Source organism: Pipistrellus hanaki (assembly GCF_964339955.1).
Source record: "Pipistrellus hanaki genome assembly, chromosome: 12".
NCBI classification, from domain to species: domain Eukaryota; kingdom Metazoa; phylum Chordata; class Mammalia; order Chiroptera; family Vespertilionidae; genus Pipistrellus; species Pipistrellus hanaki.
In genome coordinates, this window is record NC_140514.1 from 22,212,022 (window position 1) to 22,238,337 (window position 26,316).

Here is a 26,316-nt window from a genome sequence, read left to right on the forward strand (position 1 = left end):
TTCGGTCAGTCTACCTTGAGCACCCAGCACATGCCATGTCCTGTGAGGGGCATGAAGATGAGAGAGACTGGGCTCTGCCACTGGGAACTGGCAGTCTGGGACAGCCCCCTCAGGGCAGCCCCCTCCAGTCGGGTCTGTGCGAGTTGCAAGTGACAAAAACACAATTTAAAGTGACTTTGACTCAAAAAGAGGTTGTGGGGAGGGAGGTTTATAAATTTCGGGGGTAGAGTTTCAAGCAAGGTGCTCAAATAGTGTCCCGAAGAACCAGCTCTTTGCCATTATATCTCACCTTTACTCTTGTGTAGGCATCATTGATTTTCTTTCAAGACTAAGTTTATTCAATCTTTCCTGTCTTAAAAAAATGGACACAGATATAATTGTTTTCCCTTACCACAGTCACTTCTAGTAAGTACAGCAGTTTTTTCCCTTCTTGGCTTCTTAGTGTTTTTTTTTGTTTTGAGATTTTTAGATTTTTTGTTTTCTTTTGCTGCAGCACTCTGCTTTTATTTTAATTTTAAAAAGAGTTTAATTGTGGCAAAGAACACATAACAGGAAATTTACCACCGCCCTGGCCAGTGTGGCTCAGTTGTTTGGGTGTCATCCAGTGCACCAAAAGGTCGAAGGTTCGATTCCCAGTCAGGGCACATGCCCTGGTTTCGGGCTCAATCCCCTGGTAGCGGGCATGCAGGAGGCAGTTGATGGATATTTCTCTCTCTCTCCCTCTCCCTTTCTCTCTCTCTAAAAATCAATAAACTAAAAACAACAACAGGAACATATTAACTTTGTTCAGTGTGCACTTCAGCCGTGTTCACTGCATTCACGCTGAATAACAGGCAGGCTGTGCAGGCAGGCTCTTCCCGGCATTTCCGGGCTGACCTCTCCCCAGGTCACCAAGTCAGTGGAGAGAGAGACTTTCCCAGGATCGGTTCTTTCTTAGCTCAGACTGGGCCGTGCGCTCCTCCTTAGCCACTGACTGTGCCCTGAGGGTGGGTCAGCCGGCGTATGAGCTGCCCTGGAGGAGAAGTGGGGTCATCACCCTTGAACCAGAGGGGTGCTCAAAGGGGAAGCGAGGTGCTGCTGTTGAAAGAATGGGAAGTGGAGGCACAACCAGCAGATGTGCATCCACTCTCGGCCCATAAGACCTGGGTGCAGATCACTTAGGCGAGATAGAAACTGGCTCCACGGGAGAGGGGCGTGTAAAGTGCTGTGTGACTCGAGCATCCGCGTGTGCTGGGGATTGTGGATGTCCAAAGAGAATCACATTCATCCACATGGAGCTCCCAGCTCCTAGGGGAGAGGAGCTGGCATAAATAACCACCCTACAATGCAGGGTGCCTCGGGGTGTGGATGTTTTCTCCCAGTAGCCGGAAGGAGAATGTTTCCTGGAGAAGCTGGTCTGGAAGCATAGGCAGGAGTAGGATGTGGGGGTGTCACAGTGTGGTTCCCCATGTGGGGCATGGGTGCCTGCTGTCTGCCCACCGCTTGATCCCAGCTGCTGCTAATACCACCATTGCTTAGCGCCCCCTCTTCCCCTCCTCGGACCTCCGCCCCCGCTGGCTGCTCCAGAGCCTAGGTCTCCTCGGTGGAGCCCACCCCGGGCCCCGTGGGAAGGACCTGGAGTCCGGGGGAGCCCTGAGCAGGGCAGGTTTGAGGTACTCTCCTCCTCCCGCAGGCCTCTCCCTGGAACGCCTCCCCAACTCCATCGCCTCCCGCCACCGCATGACTGAGAGGGAGGAGGAAGTGATCACCTGCTTCGAGAGGGCCTCCTGGATCGCGCAGGTGTTCCTGCAGGAACTGGAGAAGGTGAGCCGGGAATCCCAGCACTGGGTCATAGCCGCCCTCTCTGGAGAACCTAGACCTCACATTGGGAAAATTGGCCTTGCACGCCTCCAAAGACACGCTTTTAGACAGCAGGTGCGATGGCAGAGTGGATGAGGACTGGCGTCCTGCGGGCATCCTGCAGGAGGAGGTGGTTATGAGCTGAGAGTCTTCGAGCCCAGGAGACACTTGAATCTCACTCACCTACTTGGGCAAACGTCAGGATGCCAACCCAGCACCCGTGTGTTTTTGTGATGGAGCTTTTTGGCGGAGTCCTCCTGGGGCTCAGTCTCAGCGCTCCTGACATTTGGGGCCAGATCATTCTTGGTTGTGGGGCTGCGTTTTATAAAATGTTGAGCAGGACCTCTGGCCTATACCCACCGGATGCCAGCAGCCATTTTTGGTTGAGTCACACCCCCTCCCCCCCGCCTCCCAGCTGAGAGGCACTGCCCCAGAGTCCCTCTCCTCCATTGGACTTTGGGAGGAAAGGAGCAGCGATGGAGGCGCTAGCAGAGGCAGGGCCAAGTGCATTTCCCCGGCAGAGGTCCTCGGGGAGGCCCGAGGGGCCAAACTGACCTCGTGAGGTTGCATGGATCTCTGCTAGCCAGCAGCGTTAGGTGCTCTTCACATTTGAGTGGCATGGGGTTTGGAGGAAACGTTCATAAAAAAAAAATTTAAAAAAAAAAAAAAGTCTCTCATTCAGCCAGAAGCCTAGACCTTGACTTTAAAAAGGAGATGAAGCCGAAACAGGTTTGGCTCAGTGGATAGAGCATCGGCCTGCATACTGAAGGGTCCCAGGTTCGATTCCGGTTAAGGGCATGTACCTTGGTTGCGGGCACATCCCCAGTAGGGGGCATGCAAGAGGCAACTAATTGATGATTCTCTCTCATCAATGTATCTGACTCTCTATCCCTCTCTCTTTCTCTCTGTGAAAAATCAATAAAATATATATTTTAAAAAAAAAGGAGATGAAGTTGATGAGCTGCAGTGGTGCTCAGGCCTGGAATCAGTGCCACGTTGAGGAAGGGCCAGCCAGGGAACCCTGTGCATTCTCAGAAATGCTGTGTTCCTCTGGAAGACCCAGCCCCCACCTCTGAGGAGCTGAGAACATCTCTTTATTTTATTTTTTTGATTTTTTACAGAGAGGAGGAGAGAGGGATAGAGAGTTAGAAACATTGATCAGCTGCCTCTTGCACACCCCATACTGGTACATGCCCTTAACCGGAATCGAACCTGAGACCTTTCAGTCCGCAGACCGACGCTCTATCCACTGAGCCAAACCGGTTTCGGCTGAGAACATCTCTTAATTCATTTTGATTTCTGAAAAATAAGGCGGCTGGCTCATCGATATTTTTATTGGATCAGAGAAGGGAAGTGGCATCATGAAGGCAGGCCAGTCGTGGTGGGGCTGAGAGGCTTAGAGCCCCGTTAATAAGGACAGCTCAGTTAATAACATAATTGTTCCTCAGCTTTTCTGGAACCTGGGGGGCCTGCCCTTGAGCTCTGTGGACGTTTCATAATTGTTTGACAGGGACAGTGGGGGGGCCTGGCATAGGAGAGGCACTCGGGTGTTTGCTGAGTGAATGGACCAATAAGTAGTAGAAATAGCCTGGAATCGGTAGCTGGCCACACCTGAGTTTGAGATCGGGCGCGTGCCAGCTTTGTGACTTCAGGCATTCTCTGAGCCTCCGTTACCTCATCTGTCAAATGCAGACAATGCCAGCTCTGTAGGCCTGTGGTGCCATCCGGCATTCGGGTGGGGAGAGAGTGCTATGGACATGTTGTCAATGAAAGCAGGTTGGGTTGGATTTGGCCTGAGAACCGCACCGTTCCCATGGGGTGGACCCTCAGCACTGAGAGACGGTGGCTTTCTCTCTGTTCCCTTCCCAGGTCGCTAATAACACCACGTCGAGGCACCTGAAAGGCTCTCACCCTGTGGACTACGAGCTCACCTACTTCCTGGAAGCTGCCCTGCAGAGCGCGTACGTGACGAACCTGAAGAAGGGGTAGGTCGCCGGCAGCCGCTGAGTGGGACGCAGAAGTTCTTCTCTGGGCCGGGTGCTCCTGACGGCAGCGGCCTTTAGTGTGGCCTCCCTCTTCCCTGGGTGTGTGTGTGCCCTGGAGGGGACCCGTGGGGCTGCTCACCTGGGTCACATCAAGCCGTTCCGAGTGGGGAAGGGCCGAGGTTCAGGAGCAATAAAGCCTGTACATGCTTCGGGGAGAGCGGGCCTCTGTAGACGGGAGAGAGCGGAGGACCGGGCCCTGGGCCTCGGGTGTCCATCTGTATCGCGCTCTGGCACCTAGGGTGTTGGTTGAAGTCATTTCGCTTCAGTTTCAGCGAGACAGTGGCCCAGAGGGCTGGTTCCTGTTTTTTTGCTGCCCCAGAGGCTGGGCCTGGCTGCCTCCCTCTAGCTGGAGACTGCATTGCCCCTCCCCCGGGGGAATCCTTAGTCAGCAGCAGCGGCAGCTCAGGGATGAATGGGGGATGCGAAGAGATGCTGCCCTCGGCCCCTATCTGCAGAGATTTGGGAGAAGGGGCTGCCGAACCTCCGAAACCTGTTTTTGCAAATAAAGTTTTATTGGAACATAGCCACACCCATTATGGACATATTTTCTCACCCACAGAGCTGAGCAGTTGAGGTTGAGACCCTGCAATGCAAAGCCTAAAATATTTACGCTCTGGCCCTTCATAGAAAAGAGTTTGCCGAGTATAAGAAGCCCTCACTCCCGAGGCCTCTTGTCGAAGAGATGCCCTTCTCCTTCTGCACGGGAGCCCCATAGAGTCAGTTTTGTGGGAGGGGACAGTTCTGAGTTCAATATTCTGTCCCCTTGGTTCGTTTGTTCATTCATTCGTTCATTCATTCGTTCATTCATTCATTCATTCAACAACTATTCATTACACTGACACGTGGCACTTATGAAGTGCTGACTTTGCTCCAAGTACTTAAGTGCTTTGCTTGCATGTATATTTAATTCTCCCAACAGCCCCCTGAGGCAGGGTGCTATTATTAGCATCCCCGCTTTGCAGGTGGGAAGCGGAGGCACAGAGAACATAAGTGACTGTCATGTGTGGAGCCAGGATTATGTGTGCAGTTCCTGTCGGATACTCTTAACCACTAGGCTACCCTGTTTTCAGCAGAAGCCCTGGGGTTAATAAGACCCTGATGCTCACAGCCTAGCGTTTGTTCCCCTGAGCGTGCTCAGGCGTGGTGGGTGTGGTCCCAGCATCTGGTTCGAAGAGTTTGGTGGGTGCCCTCACCATCTAGAGCAGTGTTTCCCAAAGCGTGGTGCGTGTACCCCCAGGGGTACGGGAAGAGTTTGGTGGGGGTACGTGTTGCACCGGGGTTTGGTGGGGATATGCACTGCACTGTGCTAATTCTACGTTCTCATGAGTAGGAGGGGTGCTCAGCGTTATGAAAATTGTAGAAGGGGTACACATATGTCAAAAGTTTGGGAAACACTGATCTAGAGGACTTCAGGACAGGGCCCGGGAGATGGAAGCCAGCGATGTCCCTGAGCAAGTCCCTCTGCCCCCCCATCATGCCTCCAGCTCTGCTTCCTCCCCTCTGACTGGGAGCTTCTGGGTGAGGGTTCCAGAAGAGGGAGGGAACGAAAAGATCCCTTGAGCATCGGAGGCATTACAGTTAACGCCCACTCCGCTGAGGCCCACCCCTCAGGGCTGCCTGCTTCCTGTCCCCTCATTGCCTTTTCTGTAGGCGCCATGAAGTTAAGGTGAACGCCAGGGTGGCCGGGAGGGAAGAGGGGAGAAGACCAGCAAGTTCCGAGCACCTGCTGTGTGCCGGGCTGGACCATGCGACCTACACAAGGTCGTGTGACCTTACTTCACAAAGGCTCAAAGAGGTTGGGTAGCTTGCCTGACCTCACCCCCTGGGATTTCTGCTTCCGGTCTGAGTGCCCTGGAAAGCTATGCCCTTTCCAGTTTGGAGTGAAGAGGGGCAGCCTGAGGGGTGTGGGGGAGAAGGACAGGAGGATCTGATGAGGGTTCCGGTCTCCGGGCTGATTCTTGGTATGCTGACCGGGACTCTCACTGCCTCTCAGGCCCCGAGTTTCCATTCCCCAAGGGGGTGGCTCCTCTTCCTGTAGCTGGTCCCACACCCTCTTCAGAGTGACCCGTTTCCTGTCTTCTGCATTCTGCACGCTCAAACTGTGTGTGCCTGTGTGCGTGCACGTGTGCATGTATGTGTTGCCAGCAGTGGGCAGAGGCATTAATCAGCCATCACCCTGCAGGAAACCCCAAGTAATTTCAGTTACTTTTCCGTTCCTGTCACTCTGCTCCCCTCCTTTCAAACTCTTTTCCTCCTGTAGCACAAACTAAGTCCTTAGAATCAGGATGCTGACTCCTTCCCCCATCCCCGCCCACCCTCTGACGCCGCCCTAATAAAGAGGAATGGAAATTGAATCATCGTTTCTTTCCAAGGGAGCAGCCCAAACTTCTAGTTTCCTGGGGCCACATCCCACTCAGAGGCGGTCCCAGAGTGTGGCAGATACGTAAAGCAGAGGTCCCAGCCCTGTGCCCTTCATTATTTATAATAATGGGCTTTCATTATTTCTTCACAATTTTCTCCTCAGTATTAGCTAATAATTGGTCTGTAGTTTCTGCATGCCGGGCAGCGTGCTGTGACGTGGGCACTAGTAAATCCCCATTTTCCTGAAGGAAGGAGATGAAGCCACAGGGTAACAGGTGGTGTTGTCAGCAGGTCTGGTGCTGACCTGGGTCTGAGGAGGCCTGTCCTTTATGTGTTAGTGGCATCCCTGTTAGATACCAGTACCTGCCTGCCTCACCCCAAAGTGTAACAACCAAAAATGTCTTCAGACATTGACACATGTCCTGGGGTGGAGGTGGGGGCACAAAATCGCCCCCCCCCCCCCCCCCCCCCCCCCCCCCGTTGAGAACCAGTGTCTTAGCCGAAGATGTGAGAAGCAGAAGGTCAGGGGGAGATTGGGACCCAGACACCCGCATGGTGTCTTCTCCTCCAGGGCAGCTCTGGAAAGTCCTTTAAAGGGCTCCAGGCCGGTGTGGCTCAGTGGTTGAGCATCAACCTGTGAACCAGGAGGTCAGGGTTCAATTCCCAGTCAGGGCATATGCCCGAGTTGTGGGCTCCATCCCCAGTGGAGGGGGTGGGGGGGTGTGTGTGTGCAGAAGGCAGCCAATCAGTGATCCTCTCTCATCGTGGATGTTTCTCTCTTGGTGGTCTGTGTCCCATTTTGGGGCATGGGGAGACCTCTGCATCCTGCTGGGGAGAACATGCTCTTCCAGCCTCTGAATGCACAGCCTGCTTATTGTTAGCACCCTGCCCCTCCTCTCCCTCTCCCTCTCTGAAATCAATTTAAAAAAAATATTTAACAAAACAAAACATACTTGGTTAAAAAAAGAGGGGAGGGAGGGTGCTGCAGGCCATTTCCTGCTGGTTATATTCACCCCCACTTACTGGATTCTTTGCTGCGAGGGGGGGGGGGTAGAGGGGGGGTGGCGTGCATCCACAGGGGTCATGGCTTAGTAGGGGGGTGGGGCTAAGGTAAGAAAGCCCAGAGAAAAGCCACAGTGTGCCAGGCACCCCTCCTGACTTGGGATTGGAGCCGGGAACAGGACAAGGTGACCCCCCCCCCCCCCCCCCGCCGCCGCCCCATGGAGCTCACATCCCATTGGGAGTCAACAGTGAAGGAGCCAACAATACTGGCCAGCCCACTTTGTGCTAGGGAGGAAAAGGCAGGGAGGCGGGGGCTGCTGGGCAGGTGGACGCCTAGGACACAGTTCCTCCCGGGCCCAGTGGAGTGGAGCCAGGAACCAGGAGCAGCGTGGGTACTAGAAGAGGTTCCTTAGGGCCTGAGGGCCAGGAGAGATGGTGGGACCTGCTTCTGGGTGGGCATCAGAGAGCCAGCGCTCATGCCTACCTGGACTTGGGGAGAACACAGCCCCCAGAGGGCCCGGGGCAGAGCCCCTGCCGAGAATTGGGAGACCAGATGGCCACAGCAGTGCCTGCTCCCAGGACCCAGCCCTGTCCCTCCCTCGGGGATTTGACATAACTAAAGGGTGTGGTGTTCTCCACTGTGCAGAGGGGGTGGCGTCTGCTGGGGCTGCAGGCAGCACTTTTATTCTGAGCTGCAGCGAAGCCTGGGCCTCCCTCGAGCTGCCCGGTTACTCACTCAGTGTGTCTGAGGGACGTTCATTTTTTCCAGGGGCCTTATTGCCCTATTGATCCAGCAGTTAATTCCCCCAGATGACTCCTGCCCTTGCTCTGTGGCTGGTGACACAGAGCCTGATTGACCTGGAACTGTAAATGCTGGCTTGAAAGGACCATCAAGAATTGGGAGTTCCCCCTCCCAAAGGGCAGGGTCTGAGTTGCCTGGCATTCGACTCCCCTCATGGCCACCAGAGGGCAGCCGTGGACTCTGGTTGGAGCCTCGCCCCAGGCAGTTCTGAGAATGCCCGCTGCCAGGAGGGGGCACCTTTCTGGCATGTTCTTGGGGAGGAGGGAGGGAGGGAGGGTAGCTGGGCCCAGGGCCCTGGCTGCGGGGGGAGGCTTGGTTTTCCTTTGCAGGAAGTAGCCCCAGGGGGCGAGGCAGCAGGGGAGCTGGGGCAATACAATGCCCTGGAAGCTGACTGTCCCTCCCTGGCCTTGACCACGAGGACCAAGTCTCTGGGCATCTCCCAAGAATAAGAACATGAGCCCAGTTAGCCCTTTTCCTCCAAGTGAGCAAGGGGCCATTTCTCTCGGGGGGGGGGGGGGATCTTTTTTCTTCCTTCTGCCTAGCCCTGCAGAGCCCATTCTTGGCTCAAGGCTGGGAGTGAGCATAGGCCCTGTGTGTTCAACCAGGTGGGCTATGTCTTGTGCATGTTCTTTAAAAAAAAATTTTTTTTTAAATTACTAAAGCTACATGTGCTCATTATACCAAAACCAAACAATAGAGAAGGGAGTGTGTGTTTTCTAAGGGAGTTTCCAGGAGCTTGGCAGGTTGTTCAGCCTTATGAAAGCACTCTCCCCTTCTGCCGTGTGTGTGTGTGTGTGTGTGTGTGTGTGTGTGTGTACCTACCTGTGTGCGCTTCACCTTGTCAAGTAGGTGCTGAGTTGAAAAGCAACTAAGGCAGTTAGGGCTACAGATGGTTATGCGGAGGCACCTTAGAAAACCCAGCCTGCTTCTTAGTGACCCTGTGAGGGTGGTCTTCAGTCAGTTTTGTCTTATTCTCAGCAGCCACCCAGTATCTGCAGTGCTGGATGGGGGGGTGGGGGGGAATGAGCATATCACTCTAAGGGGGAATCACTCCGGAGTGGAGCCCAGGAGAACCTCTCGGTGGTCTGTGTCACATTCTGGGGCTCAGGGAGACCTCTGAGTCCGCCAGCCTCTGAATGCACAGCCTGCTTATTGTTAGCACGCCCCGCCTCGCCCCCACCTCACTAGAAGGAGAGAGTCCCTTGCTTGGACCTCCTCAGAGCCCCACAAGGGGTGTCACAGCCTCTTTCTGGGTGTGAAGAGCGGAGCCTTAGTTTTCCAAACTCATGGTGTGAACAGCTTGATAACCTTTGAACTTCACCCGACCTTGCCTCCGGAACCAACCCTCCTGCTGTTGGGATCTGCCAGCTATCTGTGCTCTTCTGAGCCTTTGAGCGGAAACCTCTCACATACCGTTTGTAGTGCCAGCCCTGAGACGGGACTTCTGGCCAGGGTCATATGCACCTTGTTTGAACAGGCCATAAATTCCAGGCACTGTTTTAGTCACTGTTTCAAATCAAACTAACACCCCCCCAAAAAAAAAAATTTTGTGTGTGTGTGTGTGTGGAGTATGGATCACTTAGTCAAGTCTTAGCGTATGCAAAACAGTTTGCTAAGCTCTGAATACATCAGGAGCAGCTAACTTATGACAGACTGAGCTCCTTCCACATAGGGCCAGGCGCGCAATGCTCAGGCACCTCTCTGAGCTCATCTCACAGGTATCTGTGAGGTGCCTGTTGAGAACAGGCCTGGTGACCAGGCACTTTGCAAAGATTTAGTCAGTTGTGAGTCTTTGGAGTTCTCATGGCTGGGGAGGAAAGGTGTCTTTCTCAGGTGGGCTATGTCTTGTGCATGTTCTTTAAAAAAAATTTTTTTAATTACTAAAGCTACATGTGCTCATTATACCAAAACCAAACACTAGAGAAGGGAGTGTGTGAAAAGGGAGTGAGTGAAAAGGCAGTAAAAGCCGAGCCTCGTGGTGCCTGTGGTAAGCCTGCCTCTCCCCTCGGGGGCGTGGTAGCCTGGAAAGGCAGGCATCGTCCAGGCTTTCATGTTCCTTCTGGGAAGTGGGGGCTGTTTATTCCACATGGACTTCCTGAGTAACTTCTGTGTGCCGAGCGCTGTGCTGGTCCTGGGAGAGCAAAGCCTGCCTCAGCCACCTTGTAAAAGCTGTGAAACCGAAGGAGCAGAAGCACTTAGAGAAACCCGCACTGCTGCCTGCTGCTGGCAGGGGCCCCGGGGAGCGTTCCTGCGCGGCCTGCTGGGGGCCTCCCGGAGCTGTTTCCGTGACCGCCCCGGCGTTCACAAGTCCTCCTGCTCTCCTGGAGGTGGAACCGGTGGCTTCTGGCTTCTCCACGTGCAGCCTGATTCTGGGCCAGGGTGTGTTTGAGCCCCTGTTTGGATATTGTGAAAAGTGGCAGCTCTCTGCTCAGAAAGGTCAGCATGAGAGACAGAACAAAGAGATCTTTCAAGCCGGCCTCTCCCGGGGCTTGGAAAAGCCCTGCTCTCCCTGAGGCGGACAGCCTGAGGCTTTGGGGCAGGATTGCTTAGGTTGGTGGGACAAACCTCCCTCTGGTTTCTGTTTCCTGGAGGGGTGAGCTGAGGGGTGCTCCCAGCACCTCGACAGGTCAACGCCAGCTAGGAGCCCAAATCTCTCCCTCTTCGGTCCTTGGCCGCTGGGACCCGTGTGTTGGGTTTTCTCGAAATGCATTTAATAAAATTTGGGCTTCCCCCAAAAGGTGCCTGAGGGTGATTATTTCCTTAGCTAAAGAATTCCTGGGGATTTATTTTTATACCAAAAGCCCTTACAGATTTGAGAATGGTAAAAATACCCAATTTTTTGAACAAAGGATCTTGTGAAAATGCAGTTCTAACTCCTTGCGTGCGTGTGTGTGTGTGTGTGTGTGTGTGTGTGTGTGTGTTAGGGGGAGCAGGGACTCTGAGACCTGCATTTCTCTCAAGCCCCCAGGTGATGCCCGTGCCCCCTGATAGTCCTTGTGCTAGAGTGGAAGAAGGGGCCACGGTCCCTCTTGGCTCTGGCCTCCTGGGCCAGGCTGCCAGGGAGGCAGCTGGCAGGCGGCCCACAGAGTGGAAAATCACCCACAGGTCCCAGGATCCAGCCCCACCTCAGCCAATGGCCATTTGGCCCAGCTGCCAGGTCAGGATTCTCTGGCAGACTCGCCAGCCAGCCATTTCCTCTCTCCGGGAGCTCATGCAGTCTGTCTGTTTCCTCTCTCCTGGTGGTGGCCTGCTGTCCAGCATGGGGGTCCTCCCTAAGGCCATGGTCTCAGTGGCATCAAAGGGCTACCCGCCGATTCGTCCTGTGGAACTCGTGGGGGCTCCCAGCCTGTCTGTCCCTGGTGTGACCAGGGAATCCTGCTCTTATGTCCCCTGATTGGGGGAGGGTGGGAAGGGGGAGCGAGTAAGATGGACACAAAGCTAGAGGATCTCCTCAGGCACTTGCTTCCTCCCCACTTCTACTAGCTCCCAAGCGCCCATGCAAAATAACGTGGCAAGTTAAGTTATAAGTAATATGATCTTCAGGACCCACATTAGAAGGGGAAAGGAAAATAATATTTAGTGACCCTCTACCACTTGCCTGGGTATGCTTGGGGCTTCTCATGTGTTCACCTTCCTGGCAGCAAGTGAGGAATCTTCCTCCTCGAGATGGGGAGGCTGGGACTCAATGCCTTCCTTCCCAGGACTTAGGATCTGGCTGCAAAGCTGGGGTTTCCATGTCTGGTTGTGTCTCTGGAGCCTGGCTTCATAGCATAGGAGAATGGGAGGACACTGGGGGGTCACCTAAACCAGTGGTTCTTAAATCTCAGTGTCCATCGGAACCAAATTGCTGGGCTGGAGTGGGGGAATCTCAGAATTTATTTTTCTAAAAAGTTTTCTAGAATGCCGAAGCCGCTGGTTCAGGGACCACACTTTGAGAACCTATGGTCTACACTGTGGTTTCTCAAAGTATGGGATAAATAGCTCTAGCAGTACACAAGATGGTTTTAGGTGATATACCAGCTTTTTTAAAAAGTACTTCTGCATTTAATATCTGTTAGCAAAAAAAAAAAGTAACTAGCACACCAAATCCATGATTTCGGGTATTTTTTATTTAGGTAAGATAACTACTGAAATAAAAAGAAGGTATGAAGAAAAGCATTCCATGAATTGTAACTCTGATGGTATGCAGCTAGTAGCAAAAATTGTAAATGTAGCGTACAGATATCACGAGTCTGGGAGCTGCTGACCCAAACTGAAGGGCTGGCTTTATAGAGGAGACCATGCACGGCCCTCAGAGGTGAGCCTGCCTCCCCGGCCTCTTGCCATCAGGAGTAGCGTCCATACTTGAACTGTTTCTAAGATTGTAATGGTTTCTAAGGACCCTGCCTGCTCTGCCCAGTTCTTCAGCAGCTCCCTGTTCAAGTTCAGTGGGAAGGCTAGGGGAGGTCACTGTGACTCTGACTCCATCCCGCAGATCTTAGTCTCTATTCTCAGCCTTACAGACAGGGGCCTGTGTGTATAATGTTGGTAGTTTGCATGCTTGGAACTTGTTTGTGTGAAGCCAGAGGCCCCCGAAGGCAGAGACTTGATCTACAAATCTGTCCTTTTATGACGCCAGGCCCCAAGGCCCCCAGGAATCTGTGCTATGATCCTGCGAACCCGTAGCATAAATGAGAAGAGTACCCGAGTACGCGCAGATGTGGGCTGAGCACATGCTTTGCCCAGGGGCTGTGCTGGAGGTCAGCCTATAAGCAGCAAATAACCAAAAAGTGTCATGCTTGCTTCAAAAGAGGAATTAACAACATTGCATGGCCAGGGACCCGGGAAGGGTGCAAGAAGGAAGTGATATTGGAAAGGGACTTAAAGGATAAATACAGGAAAGGCCGTTTAAGGCAGTGTGAGGAGTCGGTTCAGAGAGATGATGCAGGGAACCGTGGTTGGTCATTCAGAAAGGACTGGAGTGGTGGAGATGAGATGCAAGAGGGCAAGGGCAGACTCATCAGCTGAAGACCTCCAAGCACTGAGGGTGCCAACAAAGGGGCCAGCCTGGGAGGAACATTGGGTAGACTCTTGGAGGGACAGCAGAAATAGTTTTTCAAACTGCAGGCCACACCCATTGGTGGGTTGCAAGATCTATTTAGTGGACCTCGGCCAACATCACTTAAAAGGGGGAATAAGGGAGACATAAGATAGAAATTTCAGAATGGATTGCACGTAGTAGAGGCAGATGGTGTCAAGAAACTTGCTTCAGTTGAATGTAAGGAAAGTGTATATATCCTGGTTGCCATGTCAAATGTATTTTTTTACTGTGGGTCACACTTCTAAAAGCTTGGGAATTATTTCAAGGCACAGAGGGCTGACTGGAAGGAGTGAGGCTGGCCAAGGTAGTTAGTTATGTGGGCCCTGTAGAAGGGGCTGAGAGGTGAGGGTGGGTTCCAGTGTTGGCCAGATGCAGAGAGTAAAGATAGAGGATTTGAAACCAACTCAAGTCAGAAAGTTTGACGCCAGCCCAAAGCTCTTGGGCCAAAATAACATCTTGTTTAAAATACTTGATCTTGGTCCCCTTCTGGTGGCCAACTGCAAGCCTGAGTTCCAGGGGATCTGGAGAGAAGGATCCCCCTGTTCTTTGATGGGTGATGTCCTGACCATCTGGGGTGCTAGTGCTTACAACGCTGACCTTCCACTCCAATTACTGAGGGTTTTCAGATAGAACTCAGGCGGGCCCCTCGTGTCTGCGGGTTTGATGAGGATGTCTCTGGGAAAACGAGGCTGGTTCTGACCCTGGCTGTGCTGTCTTCCCGCTAGGAACATCGTGAAAGGCATGAGAGAGCTCCGGGAGATCCTGCGGACCGTGGAGACCAAAGCAACTCAGAACTTCAAAGTGGTAACATGGAGGGGACCCCGGGGCTGGGTGCTGGGTGCTGGCTGTAGCTGGTTTCCTCGGGGGTCAAGTTCAGTGGGAGACAGCAGACGTCTTGGTGGGCATCAGGGATGGCAGTGTGTCACATGCATACTTCTCTCCCATCGGTACTCATAGCACACGTCGTCAGTCAGTCACTGCACCTTCCCACTAAGCCAGGAAGCACCCACAGCAGCTTCTCATCATATTATAGATGGCCCCAAGCCTTGGGTCAGAGTTGAAGCCGGCCGGCACCATACCCAAGCAAGGTGGTGGGCTAATTTCTTAGAGATCTTTGATCTTAGTAAATAACCTGGACGCTGCTGCCCCCAATGCAGGCCTGCCTTTTCATTCACCCTGCCCGCATCAGAGCCAGAGCAGCTTTTCACTATAGAATGTTTGGTCCAATATCAGAAAGGCATTTGGTAGAGAGAGCTAGCCGACGGTGCCATGTTTTTGCAGTGTCGAATGTATTTTTACTATGGGTCACACTTTTCAAAGCTTGAAAAATGTTTTAAGGCCCAGAGGGCTGACTGGACGGGCTAAGGCTGACAGGGTGATGATACAGGCCTGGAGAGAGGCAGGCCAGTGTGCAAGGGCCTGTGGGTGCTCAGAGCTGTGCCGGGCCCCCACGGGGTCAGGAGAAGGGGGAAATGCACCTCTTGTCTAGGAGGGAGAGAGGGGAAAAGATTAAGCAGGAGCCATCCAAGGCCAACAGAAAAGACGCTGGCTCGCCACCTGCCGTGTGGGAGGGGCTCCCGGGAGTGGAACGGTGGGCCTCCTGGCGGGGCTGCGCTTGGCAAGGCTGGGAGGTGGGTGGAGGGCACGCTGGCCACATCCGGGGAGAGCGGCCTGTGCCTGTGCCTGACCCCGCCCTCTCTGCCAGGTGGCGGCCAAGCACCTGGCCGGGGTCCTGCTGCACTCCCTGAGCGAGGAGTGCTACTGGAGCCCCCTGTCCCAGCCTCTGCCCGAGTTCATGAATAAAGAGGAGAATTCCTTCATCATGCAAGCCCTGCGCAAGCCTCACCTCTACGAAGGAGACAAGTAAGCCCTGGCCCTGCTGGACCACGCCAGCCTCACGCCCAGGCTTCGGCCCCGCTGGCTGCCCGCCCCTCTCTCTGCCCCATGCACGCCAGCCGCCACCCAGCTCACTGCCAGGCAGGCCCATCCGTGTCAGCAGGAGCCACGTGGCCTGGACAAGGCAGGTCTCGAGTGGGCGTTGGCAGGAGACTCCCATAGAGCATCTGAAGGACACACAAGCTATTTGGGGAGCACCTGCCTTCCTAATTATCTCGCTTAATAGCCCGGCTCTCTCTCGTTTGTGCCAGTAATCGACGGTGGGGTCTGTGACCCCTCGCCCCAGTCCCCTCACACAGTGCTAGGCCCTGGAAGGGCCATTTCCCCTTGAGCATTTGCGGTATTTCCAAGCTGGCGCCACCCACCCAGCATTTCAGATCCATAACTCTGGGGCGCGAGCCAGCGCTGCAGGAAGCTCCGGTGCCTGTGAATTATGCAGGAGAGGGTCATCTTACCGGGGCTGGTGCAGGCTCCGGGCAGAAGGCGGGCAGGTGACGGGCCAGCGGCACCGGGTGAGGGCCGTGCTGGAGCCACGCACCCTTCGTGTCTTTCAGCCTCTACTGCCCAAAGGACAACATCGAGGAAGCCCTCCTGTTGCTCCTCATTAGCGAGTCCATGGTAAGTCCTGCGGCTGAGGCCTGAGGGGCTCAGGCTCAGGCCACCCGGTCCTGGCCTCCCAGGGTCATCCCTGAAGCGGGATTCTTAGATCACAGGGGGGAGGTGCACAAGGTTTGGGTCAGGTGCATAAGGCTGCCCTTGGGGTCCTGGGTCCTGCCCCCAAATGAGTAGGGCCTGAGCTAACACGTCCCCACCCACCTCTTCTGGATTACAAAGGATGGATACCTGCATCCAGCCGTCTGCATCCAGCAGCTCTGTGCTGGGTACGGGAGTGGGAGGAGCATGCAGAAGGCCTGGGTTCAAGTTCCAGCTCTGCCACTCATTAGCTGAGGCCCCTGGGCAAACCGCCTAACCTCTCTGAGCCTCAGTTTCCTCACCTGTAAAATAAAAGGAACTCCCAGAAGTTAGTTACAGCGTGCCTGTAAAAAGAATGTGCTTGTTCACAAAACTGTTTCTCGGGTGTCATCTAGTTCATGCCAGGCCATGTGCTAGATGCCAGAGTGGCACCAGCAAACAAAACGGAGAAAAGTCCCGCCCTCGTGGAACTGACGTTCTAGTGAGGGATGGGCAATACATGGACTAACTACTAAAATATCCCGGGTACCAGTGTCTGTGTGCCTTGGGAAATTAAGGCAATGGGGGGCTATGGTGTGTGGACAGAGCACATGTGAGGTGCTTTTCAGATTGTTTTTATGAGCCCCATCCCTGCCCTAGGCAGGGAGACAGCACACACACATGCGAACATACACATTCATGCGTGTGTGTGTGTGTGCGTGCGCACGCGTGCGCCAGGGTTTGGAGACTCAGCAAAGGGGAGAGGTATAGTTGGGTGGTCCAGGAAGTGGTGAGATGATGCCCTGGTCCAAGGGAAGTGGGGGAGGGGTGGGCAGGAGCAGCAGGATCCAGGTGTGGAGGTTCCGTCAACATGGCATGGCATAAAGGAGCCCTCTGACTGAGGGGCCCCTCAGAGCCTGTGAGCTGGGGACCCCAGGTTGAGAACTAGATTTTTTTTAATGATGTATCTGAGAGCAGAGTGTGGAAGTGGAGTTTTAAAAAAAACTAAGACCTTATGGGCTGGATCCCTGAGCAGCCAGATGTGGGTGCTCCTTTGGGGACCTGGGACCATGTGATGCCGGGGCTGGTTTAGAGAACTTCGGTCAGTGGGTTACCTCCAGCTCAACAGGTCTTCCAGCAAACAGACAGAAGGAGGGACGCTGGAGAGGGGCAAGAGACTGCATTCTTCCTCAGCCAGCTCCGCTGGGATTGAGAGCTCTGTGAAGGGGCGTGGATATCTGAATCTGAGGCAAACTGGCCAGGGTGTGGTCCTGGAAGGTTTGCAGGGTGTGGTCCTGTGAGGGGGCATGTGGTTGCTGCAGGGAGAGGGCATCTAGCTGGTGAGTCTGATGCGAAGCTAGAAGAACGGTACCAAGTGCCAGGTCTGATTCTCATTGGACAATAGTATACTGTTCACAGAAGAAAGGACCCTCACTCTAACCACAGACCGAACCCCAGTTTCACATTATGGAACCTCAGACATAGACCAGCCCCCCCTCTCTGTTCCCTACACACACCTCATTTAGTTATCTCAGCACCTGCTCTCTCAGGCGAATCGCACTGAAGTCACCTCTCTCAGGGAACATGGGTTGATATCGTCACCTTCCTGTGCTGAGGGTTACAGTGTGGTCCACAGGTGGAAGGTCAAAGGTGATAGTGAACTTTTCTTAGGTCCTTTCTCTGCCAGGTTCCAAGAGGTAGGCATTATATTGAGCTACATGAAAAAGAACCATTTCCCATGGCTCAGTGTAATACCGATATGGTCCCATCTTACAGCTGCGCTAAGTAAGGTCCAGAACAAGTATGTGTCTTGGTCAAGGTCACACTAATAATCCTTGCAACCGAGATTTGAATCACATCTGTTTCCCTAAGTAGCTTCTAAAGCACAGGCTGGGATCAAGGCTGGGCTTAGTCTCCCCAAGAATTTTCTTCTTACTCTGGATGCCCAGGACCAGCGTTCAGATGCCTTCCCAGTGAAGCTCCTCCTCCCCAAACCCTCAAGTCTTTGGGACCTGCGGCTGCCCTGAAATAAGATGAAGAATGCCTTTTGCTAAAAGGTGGCCCACCTTTGGAGCCACGGTGACTTTTCCTGAAGGTGCAGTTTCCCTCCAACCAGCTCTTCCCCCTGTTTGAGAGGCTGTTGGCTGGCTGGCTTGATGAGGAGACTCAGGGGTCCAGGCCTGCAGACCGGGCAGTGTCCTGAGAATTCCCTGTAGCATGCAAAGCGGAGGAAGTGCTCGAACTCAGCACTGCAGCCGGGAGAAGGCACCTCCGGGCCTGGCTGGCTGGCTGGCTGGCTGCTTTCCTCTTGCTCACACCCAGCCCGTCACAGGTTTAGAACCTTCAGCCTTTTGGGGGAGAGCTTTGGCAATGGACTTCGCTTTGTTGTCTCAGCTATGAGCGCTTTCCACCTGAAATCTGGAACCCATTGCTGTGGCTCAGAGCTGTTTCTCAGAGTGACCAGACCCCCTCTGGCTTCTCTCTTGTACGCGTTTCACACCCTCCCTCCCTGCAGGCAGCATCCTCCAGCAGGTGCGGGTCTCACTGTGTCAGCCTCCTGAGTTCCTGCTGGGACCCCTCCGTGGGACTGAGGTTGAGTGTCCCGGCAGGGTTTTCCTCATCTCCCTTTGATGCTGGCTGTGTTTGCCTGCCGATGACAGGGACAAGCTCTAGAATAGCAGCTGCCTGCTGTGGCTGCTGCTTGGGTTCTTCTAATCCTGCAAGATTCATATACTGCAGCGAACGGACGCCCTTTCTGCGCAGCCAGCCCAGGAGGCGTCCTCCAAGCTCTCCGCCTCCAGGACCGCGCGGCTACTTGTCTCCCGAGCACCGCGGCCCCTGCTCTGTGGCTAGGAGTTCAGAGGAGTAGCCTGCCTGGGGCCGGGTGAGGGGCTGGTGCCTTGGATATGGTTGTTGTTACGGTCTGACCGAGTGTGATCAGAACGCATTTTTGCTTTTGTCTTCCGAGAAGTAAATAGAAGTCTTTTTTTTTTTTTTTTAATATATATTTTATTGATTTTTTTTACAGAGAGAAAGGGAGAAGGATAGAGAGTTAGAAACATCGATGAGAGAGAAACATCGGTCACCTGCCTCCTGCGCACTCCCTACTGGGGATGTGTCTGCAACCAAGGTACATGCCCTTGACCAGAATCAAACCTGAGACCCTTCAGTCCACAGGCTGATTACTCCATGCACTGATCCAAACAGGTTTCAGTGTAAATAGAAGTCTTAAATACTTCCACAGAATCGCAAGGGATGTGAGCTAGAACTGGTTGAAGAGCTGTGTTTTGGATCCAGTTTTGAGTCTTTGGGGCCAAAAGAGCATTTTAAAACCCACCCACCCCACGCAGCCGTCTTCCCATCCACCTGATCTTGTTTGGGCAGCGTGCGTGCCGTGCTCAGCTCCGAGATGCCGTGGCGAACTGCAGTCAGAGCCCCCGTCCCACACGTACGCCCGCCGCTGGAGTGAGTGTCCATGGACATGAGGGAAATCCTGGTCCCCGAATCAGAAGGAATTGCCCCATCTGCTGAACTCCAACTGCATAGCCCAGGTTTTGAAAGAATCATGTCTCAAAACCAGCCTGATTTTTCTCCAACAGTCGTGGGACCGGGAGGCACGGCAATCGTGGCTGTTTCTAACGTACCGATCTAGGGCATAAAAATATGTGGGACAGCAAAGCGGATCCTGGGTCCCTGTTCCTTCAGCTGCTGGGGAAGTCGCTGCAGGTGGCAGGCTCTTGGGAAGCGAAAGGGCAGAAAAGGCCTGGTGGTGAGTGATGGGGCGGGGGAGGGGGTGGTGTGTGTCCTTGACAAACTAAACGTTTGCCGGACCCAGTGTCAGACATCCACGCTCTGAATCCTGGCTTTGTCATTCACCACCTATGTGGCCTGCGTAGGTTTCTTACCTTCCCGGTCCTCAGTTTCCTGTAACACGGGGCTAAGAAAGCCTCTCTGGCAGGGCTTTGAGCTGATGAAGTAAGAAAATGAGCACAGAGGTGCCTGGTACACTGTGGGTGTTCACCACGTGTCTGCTTTGTCCTGATAAATACTTGGTTCTGACTCAGTCGTTTTAGAAAACATTTAGATTCATATCCGGTTGGGAGAAAAAAGAATTGGTTTGAGGACACCATTTGGTTAAATAAAAAAGCCGGGCGGGGGGGGGGGGGGGAGGGGTGGGGGGGTGCTTCCTGGGCTTGGTTCCACGTGGGACTCAGACGAGCACAGATTGTTCCAGCTCTCGGCACCTGGTTTGCGCTCACATGAGGCCCCGCTCCGCTGCGGGCTGCCGCGGTGAAGGGTCTGAGCACTGCCAGCTCAGAGCACGCAGGCCAGGAGCGGGAGAGCCCCGCCCTCGCTCGCTGCAGAGGGAGCGGTCACTGCTGCTGATGCAGCAGGAGGGGGGCTGGTGTGGGCCTGGCCCCTGTCCCTCCGTAGATGGGACACATCACAGAGCCTGTTCTTTCTCGGCTCTGGACGCACAGCTCGAGAGCCGGTGGCAATTAGTGGGGACCGCAGCCCAAGTAGAACAGGACAGCATCCTCCAAGGAGGCACAGGTGCAGGCGCTAGGCACAGAGGTTGCCAGAGACTCATGTCCGGGGCAGTTGCTATGCCGTGTCGCAGACGACCCTGAGGCTGGGTGGGTCCTGGCCGATGGAGAGGCTGGGTCTGAGAACAGGGCTGAGCAGGACCCTGGCCACATTGCCCAAGGAGCTTGTTCTCTGCAGAGGAGCAGCATCCAGGCCTGATTGGGTTGTGCTTTGGTTCTTCCACAAGAAGAGACGTGCCAGGCCTGCTGATGGCCAGGATCAGCCTACCGGACACTTTCTCAGAGGCATCTGGTAGCAGGGAAAGAGCCTGGGAGTGAAAGCAAAATGTCTAGGTTCTAATCTGCGTCCCAGCCACCTATCTGTATGCCTTGGGTGCCTGCCTGGCCTCCCTGGGCCTCAGTCTTCACATCTGTAAAATAGGACAATAGTATGTGAGGAGGTCATTGTGAGAATTATGAGATGCCTCTTACAAAGTGTCCATGGGTTGCTTCCCTTTCCTTCTCGGGCGCTGTTAGTGTCCAGGGCTGCAGAGGAGAGGCAGCTGGACAGTGAAGGCTATAACTGTTTGAGGCCCTGCGTGCAGCTCACAGAGAGTGAGACGGGGCTGGCAGAGGAGCACAGGACTGGCCACCAGCGGCTCGGCCTTAACTCTCAGGACCTTCTGGGGCTCGGTTTCCCCACCTGCGAAGGGGCCATACCGGCTTCATCCTGCCTCTCCTGGGCTCACTGTGAGGCCAGAGGGTGATGGACATGAAAAGTCAGCTTTCGAAGGGTAGTGCACGGCACACACATAAGGGAGGGTCGTTTGAACAGGAGTCACCTGCCATGGGGTTTCCCCGGGGCTGGTCCACGTGGGAAATGGACCTTCCCCCGAGACCTGTATTTGCTTCATGGGTGTTTGTCCAGAGGCCCCATGTGGGCACGTTGGCTGTGAGCAGCTGTCGGGTGACGGGAGGTGGGGAGGAGCACCTCTTGTGGCGTTGTCTCTTCTGATCTGCTAGAAGGGCGGGGATGAATGTCCTTGTGTCTGGGGGAGGCCGCCCCAAGACTAGGAGTAGGGACAGCCCTGTGAACCCTGCCCGGGATTACATGCGTGCGTTCAACAAGAGCTGGGGCTCCCCAGAGGCGGGAGACCTGGGAGTGGGCCTGGGGGTGATGCTGGGAGACACCAGGGAGAATATTCTGCCGTTATTCCATTACCGGGAAGGACTGTGATGGTGAGAAGGAAATTTAGGGTCCATACACAGGCGCTTTCACATCTGTCACTGCATTTGACCTGGAGGATTTCCCAGCGAGGCCACGTAAATGGTGGAAGGAAGAGTGTGACGGGGCTAGATTGAGGCAGGCTGCTGATGGCGCTGGGAGCATGTGTGGTTTCAGGGTGTGAGCCCAGGGGAGGAGGGAGCCGTGCCCCCGGTGTGCTGGGCCGGGACGTGAAACCCCCAGTGTGCCTTGTCCTCTGAGGCTTGCTCTGGCCGCTTAGCTGCACGGGAATTTCTACCTGTTGCTCCCTGCCTGGGCTTCTGCTTCCTTCTTTCTGCCCCATTTCCCCCACCCACCCTGTTGCCATGGTTACGTACATAGGCCGGGCCCAGCATTGCACTGGAGCATTTCACCGCAGCCCTGCCCTGAAGCCATAGCAACCGCTGGGCAAACTTCTGCTTTTGGCTTGCCTTTGGGGAACCACGCTTCCCTCTGGGCACTAGCTGCAAGCCCTGGGGATCCCTGAGAAAGTGCCTTCCCTGCTGTCTGCCTGTTGGGGAGCCCCCCCGCGCCCCCCCCCCCCCCCCCCCCGCCCCATCCCTCAGCCCAGGAATGCTGCTGCCACCCTCTCTCCCATTCCTGTTCTCATCACCTAATTCCTTCCCGTGCTAGAAATCCAGCCCCTCCCTCCGGCCCACCTTAGGAGACACTGTTCTCTTAAAGGTCAAGGTCGAGGGCGGACAGGAGGAAGTTCCCACACGCAGCCCAGAAATCTCTCAAATGTCACTCCTACACGTGCTTTGTGTGAGCCTGTACTGGGGCTGGGAGTCCGGAGACTCGTCCCGGCCCCAGGAACGGGTGAGCCAGCTGGACGGGTGTGAATGCCCCGTGCTAAGGGAGAGTGAGGTGTCGCCTGGCGAGATACCTGCAGATAACAGCTCTGAGTTGCGAGGAGCTTGCAGGCACCCTGGTTGACAGAGGGAACGATGACGGGCCATGTGAGGATAGGGAGCTGGTTGGGGGGGGGGGGGTCTGTGGGGGCCCAGGGAGGACTGGAGAGCTGGGGTCTGAGTGGGGCCACAGGCAGGGCCTCTGATGGCAGCCACAGCAAGGAGGCTGGGCTTTATCCTGGGGCTGTCGGCAGGGGTGGGAGCTGGGTTCTGGTAGGGGCTGCTCTTCAAGGACAGACCAACCCGAGCGGAGACTTTTGTTGAGAGCTTGCTGCTCACTTGCCCCTGAAGGAGACTGGTCAGCATGGGCGGGTCCCCAGATCTTAGAGTATCTATTCAGGCTTCTTCCCGGCCCCTCCCATCTCCCCTTCCCCGCATCCCCATGGAATAGCCACCCTGCAGGCTGCCTGCCCTGCTCCCTCTGTCAGGACCTCTGTCTCCCACCAGAATCCTCACTCAGATTCCGCTGGGTACGGGCCCATCACTGTGCTGAGGGTGGGGGACCCTCTCATTTCCTAACACCCCCACCCCGCCCCGGGCAGCCTGAGCTGCGGAGTCGCTGGAGGTGAAGGTTGGAGGTGGGGGAGCGGGGAGGAGCATGGCCAGGCACAGAGCAAGTTCTGGAGTTTGTGTTCCTGCTCAGCTCAGTGAAATAGCTCCTGCCAAGCATCTCCTTAACATTTCATCTCTCTTCCTGCTGGTGCCTGTGTGGGTGGATTTCACCAGGAAGGAGGGGGTTTCTCTGGCACTCTGCCTCTCCGCGCCTCTCCCCGAACCCTCTCGAGTGCCCGGCCCGTTCTTGTTTACCAAGCTGGCACAGTGTCAGTCTTTCTGGGGACCTCCTGGCCTCCCATGCCCTCTCCTAGGACTGGCCCATGTCCAGGGGGTGGTGGGCAGCCCTCATGCATTGTGGACCCCTGGTCTAACTCCTCAAAAATGCCAGCGTCCAGAAGACAGAGGAAGGCTGAGGGGCTTGTCCAGGTGAAAGGACTAGAGACTTGGCACCGAGTGCAGGGCAGGCCCTGGATTGGATCCGGGAGTGAGAAAAGTAAAGGGCTAGGAAGGTTATCGGTGGGATGGAAGGCAGAATCGGAATATGAACTGTTATTAGATGATAGTAACGTCAGTGCTGCGCTCCCTGAATGTGGCATTTCTGTCGTGGTTACAAAAAGAATGTCTTCAGCATGTTCCCAAGGGCTGCGGCTGGTTGTAGCCACAGGCTCTCCAGCTGCATGCCAGAGCGACCTGGGGAGGCTTTGACAGCTCAGTGAGCATAACACCTGCAGCTGCCACTCACCTTCCTGTACCCTGGGCCTGGGCCCGGGTCCCTGCAGGTAGATGTACTGAATCAACTTTTTGGTTTAGAGCTTTTTTACACTTTTTTTTCTTGAATAAAAATAAAATAAATTAAAAAAAAAAAAAAAAGAATGCCTTGAGTTTTAGGGATAAAGGATCATATTCTCATAATGTACTATCTTTATTGTTATTATTGAGTATAGAGAAACTGCAAATGTGGTAAATGTTAACAGCTGGGTTCACTGTTAGGGTATTATTTTTGCAACTTTCCTGCTGGTTTGAGATTTTTTTTCTTTTCTTAATTTCAGAGAGGAAGGGTGAGGGAGGGAGGAAAGGAGGGAAACACCAATGATGAGAGAGAATCATTGATCAGCTGCTTCCTGCACACCTGCCCCTGGGGTCGAGCACACAACCCGGACATGTGCCCTGCCTGGGAATTGAACCATGACCTCCTGGTTCATAGGGTGACGCTCAACCACTGAGCCACACCACCAGTGGTTTGAGATTTTTCAGAATAAAACATTGACTACTGGAGCTTGAGCCTTCAGGACGGCTCCCTCACGCCAGCCTGTGCTGGGAGTGTAGTTTTCTCTCTTTGGGACTGAGGAAGGATCTGGCTGTTTCTGGGAGCATGGCCACTTGCCTGGCCTGGGACCCTGGGCCTGGGGGACAGGGGCTCTGTTGGGACAGGCATCTGCATGTTTCCTGTTCTCACTGTTTCCCAAAACCGTGTCTCCCGACAGGCTACTCGGGATGTGGTGCTGAGCCGGGCGCCGGAGCAGGAGGAGGACCGGACGGTGAGCCTGAGGAATGCGGCGGCCATCTACGACCTCCTGAGCATCACGCTGGGCAGGAGGGGGCAGTACGTCATGCTGTCGGAGGTACGGCCGGCTCCTCCCTCCCCGGGGTGGGATGGTGCACGGGGAAAACACGATGGAGCCACCGGTGGTCCTCCTCCGCCGTCCCCCCTGCCTCCCCCAGGGGTGCAGCTTCGTGCTTGGGAGGCCAAGCCTGGGACTGTGCCTTTCCAGGGCCCTTCCTCAGAAGGGGGTTTTTGCTTTTACCAATGTACGTGGTTTGCTTTTGAAAGTGGCACATGGCACTGAATAGAGAACAGAGGAAATTTATGTGCCCCTCAGATTCCCCCAGAGATGATACTGGTGTTTTTGTTTGTTTGTTTAATCCTCATTGCAGATATATTTTATTGATTTTAGAGAGAGGTGAAAGGAGAGAGAGAGAGAGAGAGAGAGAGAGAGAGAGAGAGAGAGAGAGAGAAGCATCAATTGGTTACCTCCCATACACACCCAAGGAGAGAGAGAGAAAGAGAGAGAGAGAGAGAGAGAGAGAGAAAGAGAGAGAGAGAAACATCAATCGGTTACCTCCCATATGCACCCTGGCCAGAGATTGAACCCGCAGCCTTTCGGTGTACAGGATGGGCTCCATCCACCTGAGCCACGCTGGCCGGGGTGACGCTGGTGTGTTGTGACTTCCTCTCCTGACAGGGTTCTGAGCTGGGTAGATGGACCCCTCCCCCATTCTGTGGGACAGACCCTGCTGGGGCAATGCTCTGGGCTGTGCCCAGGGGGTGGTGCCTCTTTGGGGTAGGGGGGTTCAGGGGTACTGAGCTGCCCCTCTTTCCTGCCCCCTGCCCACCATGCATGTGGCACACACAGTTTTGAGCTCTTCAATCCAGGCTGAGATCGAGGTGGCTGTGGGGCCCTGTCCCCGTGGGCCTCTTGGCAGTAGATTCTCTTCCCTCGGGGTTCCGAGGGCCCCTGAAAGGAGGGACTGACACCTGCCAGGCACCCAGCCAGGCGCTTTCTGGGATGGTCCCCTCTTAACGTGGGAAGGACAAGTGGCGGGTGTTCTCCCAAGTTTATCACGAGGTCGGCGAGACCCAGAGAGGTGGGGATTGGCCAAGAAGGTGCAGGGTGTGCGTGTGGAGCCAGATGCGAACCATGCCCCTGAGCTCTCAGGGTGCGAGCTGCCTAGTCCTGTGCCCCTCCCCTGACCCCCCACCACCTGATCATGGCCACATGATGAATCATATACTGGTGGCTTCTGCCTCTAGTCCCTGGAACCACATCAATTGGGGACCGTTGGGTCTCAGCAGCAGCCAGCCCCTGATCTGGGCTACCCAGGACTGGCCAGGCCGGGGAGCAGTCGATTTTGTCGGTGGGAGGAAGAGGAGCCTCTCCATTTTGGCGGCATCCTGTCCCGGGGCTTGGCAGCCAGCCTGCTCTGCCCCTTACAGGCCTGTGCCTCTGGCCAGTCATTCGAACCTCAGCTTCCTCACCTGAGAACTGAGGGTGATCCGATAACCCTCCTCCCAGGGCTGTTGGGAGGAGTAGCTGAGCTGTAAAGAGCTGAGAACAGTGTTAGGAACTGTCAGCTATGATTATTTTATCGGATGTCTAACGTTTCAAAAGCACTTTCGCAAATCTCGCTTCATTTGCTTTTCACCAACACCCTGTGAGACCCCTCACCTGCCGCGGGGTGGGCCCCGAGGGCCCGGGTTTCACAAGGACGGGAAACCCCCCTGGGGTTTTCCAACCGGAGCCAAGCAGGGGCTTGGGCGGTGATGACCCTGGAGGGCGGGATGGGCTCGGTGTGTCCTGGCCG

At 54.8% G+C, this 26,316-nt stretch overlaps 1 protein-coding gene across 2 annotated transcripts in view; it reads left to right on the plus strand.

Moving 5' to 3' along the window:
* The window catches only part of TTC7A (tetratricopeptide repeat domain 7A), a 106,690-nt gene that overhangs the window by 28,634 nt on the left and 51,740 nt on the right, over positions 1-26,316 (plus strand). For both annotated transcript variants that reach the window (XM_084901001.1, XM_084901002.1), the window contains 6 exons: positions 1,673-1,803; positions 3,709-3,824; positions 13,855-13,933; positions 14,835-14,992; positions 15,580-15,643; positions 24,438-24,575. In XM_084901001.1, coding sequence (XP_084757127.1) covers positions 1,673-1,803; positions 3,709-3,824; positions 13,855-13,933; positions 14,835-14,992; positions 15,580-15,643; positions 24,438-24,575 — 686 coding nt within the window. The remainder of the gene's footprint in view (positions 1-1,672; positions 1,804-3,708; positions 3,825-13,854; positions 13,934-14,834; positions 14,993-15,579; positions 15,644-24,437; positions 24,576-26,316) is intronic.